Source organism: Ischnura elegans, chromosome 4 (assembly GCF_921293095.1).
Source record: "Ischnura elegans chromosome 4, ioIscEleg1.1, whole genome shotgun sequence".
Classification (NCBI taxonomy): Eukaryota; Metazoa; Arthropoda; class Insecta; order Odonata; family Coenagrionidae; genus Ischnura; species Ischnura elegans.
The window spans coordinates 44,441,187-44,454,169 of record NC_060249.1 but is presented as its reverse complement, the minus strand read 5'-3'; the positions used below and the strand labels follow the sequence as shown (position 1 = coordinate 44,454,169).

General features: G+C 37.0%; 1 protein-coding gene across 1 annotated transcript in view; it reads left to right on the top strand.

Annotated features, from left to right (window-relative positions):
* Nucleotides 1-12,983, top strand: part of LOC124157390 — a 718,161-nt gene that overhangs the window by 693,106 nt on the left and 12,072 nt on the right. Inside the window, exons 3-4 of the mRNA XM_046532066.1 lie at nucleotides 9,600-9,735; nucleotides 11,382-11,515. Of these exons, the coding sequence (XP_046388022.1) occupies nucleotides 9,600-9,735; nucleotides 11,382-11,515 (270 nt within the window). The remainder of the gene's footprint in view (nucleotides 1-9,599; nucleotides 9,736-11,381; nucleotides 11,516-12,983) is intronic.

The window sequence follows — 12,983 nt, the reverse complement described above, 5'->3', positions numbered from 1 at the left end:
TTACTTCCCTAGCTCTAAAATATCTTTCATACAATGTTTCATTGGTTAATTGGAACCAGTAAACTAGTACCGCAACTGTAACCTCTCAAAACCACCGTTTCACCCTCAATAAAACCAATAGACCGGCAAAATCCTTCTCATGTTTCATTGACCAGAAAGCAGTGAGAAGAAATATTCCATTGATGAAGGCGATTTCTAAGGAATTGGTCCAGGAACCCCGAACCACCTCTAAAGTCAATAAAGAAACTTCGTCATAATCCATAACTCTTCTGGCGTATATCAGGTTATATTTTCTGTGAATAAGATATCTGACCTTTGCATTCCCTTTAACTGGCAATAATAACAAAAAATATTTAAGCGCATCCCAAATAATAAATGCACGTTAGGAGCACACTCTACCTCACGATGGCAGATAACGCCAGCTGTCATTGTGTAAGAGGTCGATTCCATGAATCTAATATAGGTTCCTCCGTCCATACGAAAGAGACACAAAAACACCACGAAATAAAATGATTATTACGAGAAATTATACGCGTACTTAACTCGTAATTATACTCGTGCGTTTGGACCCCTAAACCGTTTTCATTAGTTTTTGTAGAGAGGACTACGCCATGTTATCTCGTAAGGCATGATATTTGTCGGCAGATGCAAATATTGAATAAGCAATCGAAATATGCCAACTGACGCCATACCAACTATGCCAACTGAGTAAGTGCGAGGTGATCCAGAGGAAGGAACAGGCCCCCTGCCCATATGTGTGAAATGTATTCACCTGTGGTTTAGTTTGGGGTGAACTTTACCCTCAACTATCCAACACCACATCCACATTTAATCACTTACAGACCGACGCCCAACTCTTTATTTAGTCCGGAAAATTCAACTTAGTTTGATCGGTTAAGTAATACATCCAAAAAGCAATGAGGAGCTCTTAAATTAAAATAGAATCGCTACATTTTATAACACATTCCCACAATCTCAGAAGGATTTTCACAAAGAATGAAAAAGTCCTCGTACATCTCAGATTCATAATTAATGTAAGTACTTCATTGTCATTGAGCCAAAATGTCGTGGCGAACTTAGTGACAGGGCATATCATTCCTTTTTTACTAATCATATTCTCTTAGTTCATTTGTGGATGAGAACTAACTTATAATTCCAATATGTTGAACTTCTCTATATCACGCCTGAGTCGGTTGAATTTATATAAATTACTCGTTAAAACTTAAGCTATGGTCTTGAAATTTCTAGGACTTAAAGAGAAGACATTTAAATATTTGCCTGTATTTCAAGTGCAAAAACTTTACAGCCGAAGAAATATTGAGTCAGCATTTTCAAACGAAATGAAAGTTTATTAAGATCCATTCTTCATGACCAGAAAATTTCAAGACGGCAAAATATGCTGCAAACGAACAATAAGTAGTCACCAAAAAAGGATATTTATCAATATTTACCTGTATTTCAAATAAAAAAAACTTAAAGGCAGACAAAATATTGAGTTAAAATTTTCAAACTTGATATGGAGGTGAAGTTAAATAGCCTGTAAATTTCTAGTCTAAATGACTAGAGCATTTCAAGACGCTAGCATATGCTACAAACAAATAATGAATCGTCACCTAAAAATGATACTATTTTTCTGTCTCTCTAGCATAAAAACTTTGTAACTGAGAAAGTATTAAGTTAATTATTTAAAACTTGAGATGCAGGCGAATGTTGACTATTATCAACTCTACATAACTTGAAATTTTCAAAACAGTAGCATATGCTACGAACAAATAAAAAGCGATGACGAAAAAAGGATGTTTATCAGTATTTGCCTGTATCTCAACCATGAAAGCTTAAAAATTGAGAAAATATCGAGTAAACATTTCAAACTAGGAAATTTTCAAGACGGTACCATATGCTACAAACGAATAACTAGTGGTCACGAAAAAAGTGTATTTATCAATATACCCCTGTATCTCAAGCAAAAAATCATAAAAACTGAGGAAAATTGAGTTATCATTTTCAAACCAGAGATGTAGGCGAATGGCGACAATGGTCCATTCCACATAACCCGAAATTTTCAAGACGGTATCATATGCTACAAACGAAAAATAATTAGTCACGAAAACAGGATATTTATCAATTTATTTGCCTGCTTCTCGAGCATAAAAACTTTGAAAATGATAACTCAATATTTTCTCAGTTTTAAACTTGATATGCAGGCGAATGTTGACTCAGGTTCTCCATTCTACATAAACTGATACTTTCGAGACGGTATCACATGTTGCGAACGAATAATAAGCCACAAAAAAAACAATCGAGCGAGTGCGAAGCCTCCTCTTAAGAACGACGAGTAAAAGGGTAATTCAATTCTCGTTCCTCCTATATTCCGCTATTTTTTTCTATTTCGCCCCAGTCACACATCGCGCTCACCCACACGCACGGAGTCACTCCTTAATCTCGTCCATCCCTCCTTCAATTTTTTTCTTCCCCATCCTTTTCCCTCTGAACTCGCAAACTCGGGGTCCATCTAAGTTCCTCTTCCGACCGTCCATCACGTCCATCCATCTATTCTGCCCGTTGCGTTGGTCCGTCGCCGTTAGTTTCCCGCGAAATCCCGTTTGGTTTTTGTCTGAGGCTCATCACTCATTCCCGGCACTCGCCTCCGCGTGACTGGACGGCACGTCTCCCCGGCCAATGCAATATCCTGCATCGGGAAAGATTCGCTTCCCTTTCTGTCCCTCGGCCACTTCCACTACCAACTCCCTTTCTCTCTATCTCTCTCTCTCTCCATCTTTTCTGCGCAACCCCTGCATCGCGAAAGCATCATTATTTCAGCGGATGTCTGATGAATGGTCAAGTCGGAAAAGGCCTTGAGACCTGGGTTTCCATGAAACAAGACGCCAACGTTCAACTTAAATAACCTGCCATACAAGGAAATATAGAAATCGTCACCTAGAACAACAGAGCGTGTGTGACGGGTATTTGTGCGGAAACAAAAATATTTTCCGCGAATAACGATATTTTCTAGTGAATTCGAAGTTTTGGCCAGGAATGCACACTTTAAAATTTTAACTTCTTTGTTAAATAACCTGCCAGGCTATAGTAAGACCTAATATATTTTGCAAATAGAACAAGTATATTGGTTTCAAGATAAGTCCAGGCTTTAGTGAGTGGTTTTGAAGTACAATGTCACCACCAGTTTGACGATGCTACACTTCAAAAGCCGAGAATAGCAACTTCAGTTTTTCATTTAATTTACATAAGGATATTTGTGATTGTTCATGCAATTTTACCGCAGTATCTCGTTCGAACATGAGTTCCGACTGATATGAGATGTTCTGATCAAGTAATTGCTCAAGTTATGTAAGAAATCTGTATAGATACAAAAGAACTTAACAAAAATCGCCTTCTGATACACGGGGAACATTAACTAATAGGTCAATCGTTCCTTGCCCATCAGCGCCTTCATTAGCGACTTTTCTGCACTACAGATACAAAGAGCGGGAAACTTAACTTGAAGGATAGGTAACGTGCACCAAATGTTGGCAGGTTGTAGTGAAGAACCATCTGTCAAGACTGTAGCTCAGCCTCAGTCCACATCTCAAAGACATGGCAAAAATTCAACACCGCTTGAGAAAAAAATCGTCAAATTTTCTATCAAAGTAAACAATGCAATAATTTTACGACTGTGGCTGGAAGCAATCCACCACCCGCTTAAGAAATAATATCAAACTCCCGCTCTCACTGTAGTTATTGATTAGTTCTTTCTTGCTCCCTTATTATTAGTTCGGAGCTCATAATTCAACAACCTCTGATTTTCTTTATTCCAATATCTCCACTGTTATGGTTCTGAGATTTAGCGCAAAGTAAAGAAAGCACATGGGAAAGCGCTGATACTTGTGATTCCAACAAAACGCAGTCAAGAAATTTCACGCAAATTCAAAATCGATCAAACCTACCGCTAATTTTACCATTGAATCATTGCAAATAATTTATAAACAACACCATTAGCCTAAGAGAACATAATCGCACTCTAAGTGCTTCTTTAGCTTAATTTATAGCGACGCTTTTCGTCGAGACAGTAACCTCCTTAATTGTAAATCAGTAATTTTGATATGACTGACCACCGCTGAACCTGAATTCTCCAAACCCCCTTTTAGCTACACTTCCGTTTCCATTCCCTCGAGTGTTTGAGGGCATTCGGCTTTGAACACAACTGTACCAATCCACTGTTCATATGTCAAGGGGTTGAGAATTCTGGGAAGCAATCGACAGATATAGGACTAACACTAACAGCGCTAAGGGTTAGCCAGCAGTTGAGCGGTAATGGAAGGAATATATGGTGGACACATGAGAGGAACTCACAGGCGTCAGTCAGCTCCAAACGAAATGAGAACAAGAGAAGGCAGACGATCAAAGTCGCCTTGGTCGCGTCGTTGGTTTTAAGAGGCCGTGTGTTAATTTAAGAATTAAGGAGAAAAAATAATGTTAAAAACAAAATAAAATAAGGGAGCCTTTGCTCATCAAAATGCATATATTTTTATTTTCATGATAAAATTTGTAACATAAAGAGATGCTTCACTGGTTAAAATCATGCCGCAGGTCTTTTATTTGTTAAAAATTGTAAGGACAAGTGTTGCGTTTTCTTCATCCCAAAGCTTCTGCTTAAAAGTATCCGAACTGCTTCTTCCACCATGTTGGAAGTCCGAATATCCAATAATCACGATTTTAATCGTCTCACGGGCTAAATTACAATTTCGTAACAACCATTCCTCAAGATTGTAAGGAAGCTGCAAGAATATTGTAAAAATAATTATAATTTGAAGTTTCATTCGATGAGACAACGCTACCCGTCGAAATGGTGGAGGTTTTGAGACAAATTATCCACGAAAGAGAATATCCAAGGGGTAAGAATCTTTGAAAACGGTATATAGTTTCTGCAGAAACCCTACACGCACAAAAAAGATCAGTAGTCTCCCAAAAATGTACAATGCCGCCATTATGTGAGCCCATATTTGTTATTTGGTAAACTTCTTGCATAACTAAAAATATTCTAATACTTGAAATACTCAACCTTACTTTCACTTCTTACACGATGTGGCAGACTTTAAAAAAACTAAAATACATAGATACGTGGCTGACAACGCGTGCTTGTTACTAAAATAAATACTCAAATATGATAGCCAATTATGAGATCTTAATTGATTCCTAATACAGGGCCTGATAAGTGAATAAAAATGCTCTGTCCAACCGATTTCTTGAAGTAGCTTGATTCTCAGGAAAGAGGAGCGGGAGATGTAATTGACTAAATAATAATACAGAGCAAAATATTTTTTAACAAAAAATTAAATTTATAGCTCTTCCGGATACCACATTCTCGAGCGTCTCAAACGGTGAAGATCACTAACCCGTTCCGACGCTACAATTTCCGTCCACTTTCAAAGTGCACGTGACCAAATGGGATCGAGAAAGCCCTCCTAACCTGGCACTCGCGCCATTAGACGTATAGCTGCATTTACGACAAGCGGGGCTAGTGGTGCTTTGCACGGAACAGCTAAATCATCCACGGAGACGATTGACATTGAGTTCGGTCGCGCTGGAGATGTACTCGCATCCCGACAACCACGAGGCTGAGATCGGCCGTGCGCCGTCAACAGACCCTAAATGTGCTTGATGGCGGAAATTGATAGGCACGAATGGAGTAATTCTGAGAAGCAACCCTGAATCAAAGGCCTGGTGGTCCGTAGTTTTGATGATCATTTTCTGGAGACGAAAAAGTGATCGAATCTTCTCAACGAGGTTCGGGGGCTCATTAACAACACAGATTAAAGGCTGTGCTAGCGTTTTCAAGCAATTTAAAGGAAGTTTCTTTTCTTAGATAATTTTCTTTTTTAATATGATATTTCACTAATGGCAGCCTCCACTCCTAAGTAACCTACACCATATTTTTTTCTATATGTTAACCATTTTTTAACATCATAACATACTGAGGAGTAGAAATATGTATGTTTTAAAATCCTTAAATTAAATTACCTTGTCAGGAATGAAAAATGGATTTTCATGGAGTTCCAATCATCCCGGTCACGACTATAAATTTACATTCTAATAAACAAAGATAAAATAGACATTTTATAATTACCGATCATTCAGAGTTATTGGTTTAAAATAACTTCAAGCGAAATAGTGCGTCAGAAGCGTGAAACTATGTTCAAATCTATATTGATTTAGACCGCCAAAACCCCGAAGCATAATTTCATCCTACCCCTCTGTAATTTTAACGTTCATTTTATCTACCTACTCATTCTTGGTTTCGCGGCGGAATTATCCAGTAATTTTCTTTTTATCTTTAAAAAATGATTAAGAAGACCAGGTTAAAAATCTACAACAGAGTATTGGTTTAAAATATATAATAGTTAATGACAATATCCACAAAAATGCTAGTAGTAAAAAATATTTTCAAGACATGGAATTTTTCTCCCGAGCGATGGGCCTATGGAAAAAATGTATTTCAATGGCAAAAAGGTCCAAGTGATATTATTATCCAGTATCTTTTAGAAAAAAAAATGAAAGAAAAAACTAAGCTATTATTTAAGCCATATTTAAGAAAAGGCTGCGGCATTACATTGCACTAAAATTAAAGGGAATCGGAACAAAATTGACTAGAGAAACAAGCAAATGTACGATAAATAACAGCTTGTAAATGCTGATATCAAGTTAGCCTTTAATTGATAGTTAATCGAAGAGGTACAGAATCGTTGTAATTATTGAATGTAGCCACGAAAGGAAAAGGAAATGAAAGATGAAGAAACCAGAGGACGTAAAATTAAAACAATAGCAGAAATCTACAGAATGTGGGCATTCCAGAGAGTAACGCGGCCTTGGTAGCATTCAATAGAAATGAGGACCCATCAAGTCTAAAGAACTTGGGTTGAACATCCAACCACGTGTATCTTAGGCTTTCGAAGAATAAGAATGAACGTAATATATTTCAAAGCCATCCACATCCACCCTCATATCACTCTAACGTGAGGCGAACACTATTTCTACATCTCTCAAGATCCTCCTGACCCTCTAAATATTTTTGCGACGAATTTCTATCTCTCTGTGGTACATTCCATGAAGGGATACTCGAACCACTGATTCCCAATGCCTCAGCTGAACTTTTTGTTTCCTGACAAAATATTCTGCATCGGAATATTTATTTATTACCAAATAAACGCACGAACTATGCAAATTCGCGTCAAGCCTATTCGCCCATCACTGCTATTCCACAAGTATGGTAAGAAAAACGTCAACTGTTACGTATTAAATAAACTGGCGGGCTGGAGCCCCCAGCAACCACGACGCTTACTGATTGCCTGTCACATTGGAATTAGGTTGACAGGTCGCGGAGCTTTTATAAGGTACCCTATGAATAATAAAAGTGTGCATTTGAAACTCCCAAATTGTATTCCTGCCAAAACATACGGGGAAAATCAACTGGCATGTCTCTCAGGGGGGAAAAGAGTGATAATTTTCAGACAAGCAAAAAAATGAACACCACCGTGAATTATCATTTATTATGCTTAATGTCACTAGACAGGTCGTCTAAAATTTATTGATCGGGAGTATGGCGTCATATAGATCAACAATTAATTCAAAGTTCTGAACATATTAAGAAAGAAAAAATAATGACAAGTCATTCTTACGTTCACTTCAAAATCCTTAACATGAAATAAACTACGAGTATATAAGTTTACACCACTTTCGGTGTTTTATTCCAATCTTTTTATTGGAATTTTGTGGCGTTATATTGATTCCGTTTTTCATTACTGTCGTTTCCACTGAGTCTTCTAGTTCTCTCGTAAAATCGTGTAAGTATTAAACGATCACTTTAAACAGGTCTAGTTGATTTTATCCCATGAACTTGTGCATTTACCTCCTTTAATTTCGGAGTTCACTGAAAATATAGGACGTAAGACGATTGTCCCAACCGAAATATAGAATCTATGACGTGCCCCTATAGTTCCTGCAAATTTTAAGCTTACGTAAAAATTTATGACTCCAATGATCCGTAGATTGTTAAGAAATTAATTCTCTGTTGAAATTCTAATGCACAATACAAAGTAATAGCTCAAAATAAATAAGAACGAAATTCAACATACATACTAGCAATTCGGAAATATTATAGCAACATTACGGCTCACTTCTATTACCTTTAAGGGTACATGTTGCTACTACAAATCTAGATTGTTTTGAAGAAATTGTAAGTAGGTCACGTTTATAATCCGTAACGCCGAGGAAAAGACAACAACATCATTTCGGCACTGGATCGTAACTTTATCCAGAAATATAAGTTGAAAATTCCCTAAGTCTTATGGTTCATTTCATTAATATACAATCACCAGACGAAAAGTATTAAAATAATGGAAAATAAGTTATTGATAAACATCGAACCAAACAAAAATTAACATATGATAATGATAGATTAAAAATTTCGTCCGTAAAGTTCACCTCATATCTCAATACGGCAATAAATGAACAAATGCGTAGGTAAGAAAAGATTACTTGATAGAAAAATTGAGTGGAGAGATGCGTCAAAATAATCTTAGGATTTTTGACCAGCAGTGATGATGACGGCAGTAAATTTACAAATGATATTTAATGCATCTATCGTTATTCAGTACAAATTTTGAACTTATTCCAAAAGAGAGCGTTTTCATACTTACTTCGAATTCCATGGATTTAATTTCAAGTAATGTGTTACACTGCAACATATAATTCAAAATTATTATTTTAGTGTGGAGAATTGCCTTAGAAGTTCCTAACCCAACATAAAAGTTTCAAGAGTTCAAAAGTATCTAAGAAATATTACTTTTATGATCAATGCAATAATAAAATATGAGTTTTCACTGTTGTAATTAATTGGGTTTTTTTTTATTTTAGGTTCTACTACTTATTGCTATGATTCAAATCTCTATTCACTTTCGTCGTATTGCTGAAATTAGAATAAATCGCTTCAGCAGGAAACACAATTTTCTGTGTATCAAATGTTTTTCAAAGTAAGGTAAAACGAGATTTTTATGCCTGCTAACTTATAAGTGCAATTAAAAATTACTGAAAGCAAGTATCCCTTGCAAATATTTTCAAAAATACTGACAACAATTCAAAACACAGAAATTTTTTAGTAACACGATTTTGTTCCTGAATCAGACTTTTCCACAGACACACAGATATCATCTTCTCTGAAAGGAAATTCTTCAAATACAAAGCATATTTTAATAAATGTAGTTTATATTGGTATGGGAGTAAATGCCCACTGATCTACCGCTAAATCGCTATTTTTTTAATCATTCACGAAACGAGTCATATTTAAATCAGATGCTTGAAAAAAAACCGTCGAACGTGGGGTTCACTTAGCATTTCTCAGCTTAAGGGGTATAACGGCATCTACATAAGGGCAAGGTTTCGATTTCGGCGGCTTTGAATAAATTATTGCACTCTTTCGTCCCACTTATTATTCATAACCACGCGAAGAGCCGTCCCTCCGAGAGAGAGAAAAAAATACCTAGGAGAAAAAGGTACATTTTTCCCCGACCTCCTTTGATATTCTTCCTCTTTTACTTTTTTTCCAGAAAAATAAGTCCAATGCTCACCAAGTGGTCCTGCGTCACGTAACTCCCGCCATCTCGGGCCGGTACAGCTGCGAGGTGTCTGCCGACGCTCCTTCATTCCACACAGCGCTGGTCTCCGGAGACATGGACGTAGTGGGTAAGGCACGGGGTTGAAACCCATCTTCCCTTTCCTCTCCATAGCTCCCTCCTTATTCCCAGAAAGCCAGCGTAGGCCCACAGGTGGAGGAGGAAGCCGTATAATATTAAGCGCAGGGCCATCTTTCCCAGCGGCGGAATAACCGCCATGCGAGCGGCGCAATGGATCGAGCTGCGCCTGATGGTGGGACAAATTTCACTTGATGGCATCATCGCCAGTGCGGTCGCTCCATTGAGAGCTGTGTCAAAGCGATACACTCGCGAACCAATTCAATTAGCAATGAATAGGGCAATTGAACGTGAGTCATTTAATCTCTCTTAACAAATAATACTACCGGTGCGTAATCAAAAGTATTATGCAACGACCCACATTAACCTTTTAGCAGAAAAAAACAATGCCTATAATTTGTGTGCGAATAAAAAGTGCGACTTTAACTAAATAATGGAATGCATATGCATGGCCTATATTACCTCAGGTAAACTGAGTCCTCATTCACTAAAAATTTTTTAAGCCCAGATGCTACCAAAGTCATTCAAAAGCCATACATTTCACAAGATATTTCGTTTTCAGAGTAGCAAAATCACATTTAAATAGTTTTAACAACTATAAATTTTCTTAAAATTTCTGAGAACATTCAAAATTTTAATTTAAACCAAAAATTATGAAGTTACAAGATAAAAACACAGTTAATCATAACATAATAAATTTTTAAAGTAATATGATTTTGAGAATACTCATAAAGTGAATCTTAGCAATAGAGAGATGTCCCCTCAATAACACCCTTGTGTACGGGTTCGAAAGTCATGTGACAAGTGGAGAACAACCCTGAATAAAAACAACCCTTTTGTCCAAAAAGCATTTCCCTTCGGCATCAATAACTCAACATCCTTTTCTTTACAGTCAGATTATTTTATACGCTGCATATTAATGGCGACAAAGATAATAGAACCCGAATGCAAATTATTGACATTATTCCTTCTTTGAATACATGTTTAACTGAATTTGAATTATTATTATTATATTATCCATATCCTACACATTTCCTGCAGTACAAGCAAATAGCCAACGTTTGATAAACGCGGAGATCAAAGCATAAATAGCAATCATAAAAAGGCCTCTCCAATCCCATATATTTTAATTTCATAGCTACTATAACACTATTTTTTATCGCTAATCCAACGAAAAGGAAGCAGACGACAAGCATAAATGTCTAACTCCGGATAGCCATTGTTTTTCTGAGGATTGCTTCAGGGGCGCCGCTAGGAATTATGCCTAGGGGGGGGGTTTGAGCGCACCTAGACCTTGGGTGTGTGGTATACCCGCCAGGATAAGCGGGAGGTGCGGGAGCTCTCCCCAAGAACATTTTTTTAAGGTAAATGGTTCAAAATGGTGAGTTTTATGGTTTTCTGTGGGACATTTTATTAATCCTTACACTCTTCTGTAAGTATATTTATCGAAATAAGTAAAACGGATTAACCTTTGAAGTTTCTCTCACCTCTGGGGGGGGGTTTTATCCCCCAAAACTCCCCCTCGCTGCGCCACTGGATCGCTTAACTATCTATCAATCTTCCTACTAATATTAGGATACTAATCCTAATACCAGCAGCCATAAAATGTCTAATTCTACTCAAATAACCTCTTTACAGATCCACCAAAAACACCTCCTTCCATAAAAGGAATAAAGGCAAGATACCGCGTTGGTGAAATTCTGAATGTAACCTGTGCATCTCAACCATCAAGACCTCCCGCCAACCTCACCTGGGTTATAAACGACCAACTGGTAAGGCTGTAACATTTAATATTAATTAATGTCTAATGTTTATGATATTTAAGTTTCAATTTTCAATAGTTCAATGTAAGCACATACTAAAAAGAATTAAGACTTTTTACTACATCATAAGACCAAGCACTAATCACATCCTGTTAAAATTTTACTAATCCAATAACGTTCACCAATAACATTGTCAAGATATATATCGATATAAAATTATATGGATAGCATGCAATTGCTCTCACAGGATCAACGGTAGGGATCCAAAACTTTCAGAATAGTATACGATCGATAATGATTCATCAATAATTCCCCACATGCATCCGTGTCCACCTTTGTATTCATGTTATAACGAACTCAACTCTCAACATAATAAAGTAGATGGAAATGACGGTCTAATCCTATTACATACGTTACTATTCACTTTCAGGTTGTTACTAACATTAAACGGAATGAATTATTAACCACCGGTTTGCCAATTTTTAAAACGCTAACAAATTTATTTTTCTCATTATTTTTTAATATAACTTTTTTAGTATAAATATTAAACGATGTACGCGGGTATAACCCCAATCCATATATCTTAACCATATTTCTGCATTTATTGTCTTTAATTCGTTTAATATGGGTTAAAATGAAATCCAAGGCCATGTCAGTCGTGGGAGTTCTTTATCGACTCACTTCTGTTACCGATCCAATCGCCATGAGAGCTATTTTCACCGGTTGCGTTCTCCCAATCCTCGAGTACTGCTCCGTTATTTACTCCACTGCCAGCCCCTCCAACCTTAAAATTCTTGAACGCCCAGTTAATTTCTTTACTTCAATAGTCCGTGTACCTCACCTCCGTAATTCTTCTCGCTCTGAAGTAATGCCTGCCCTATCATTGATCCCGCTATCCTCCCGTAGGAATTTCCACGATATTTCCTTCATTTACAATGCCTTAAATGGCAAGTTCCGATCCTCAGATATGCTGCCTTTCCTTTCACTCCACATTCCCACCCGCTCCTTCCGTAATAACCACCTACTACACCAACCTAAATTCCGTCTTTCCCTCTCTCAGAGATCACTTTTTACAGACTCCCTAACTCCTTCAATGCCATTTCGAGTACTCACCCTTCCCTGGATCTTTCAATGCTTATAAGATTATTCAAGAGGCAGCTTCGAAAATCTATCTACTGAATCCCTTTTTTTTTTCTTTTTATATCCTTTTTATAGTTTTTTTTAATATTTGTTAAAGCTGCAGATTTTATGTTTTGTAATTCAATGTAAAGGCCATTTTAGCTGTGTTTGAATAATTTAATTAATAAATAAATAATCTAATTTAAGTATACCGGGACTAGCCACGGTGATAACTTTTACGGGAGTCACCCGCAATGCACAATTGTGCGAAAAATCCACAGAGAAAAAATCATTCGCCTTGACCGGGATCCATTCGCCTTGATCCCGGTCAAGGCGAATGATTTTTTCTCTGTGGATT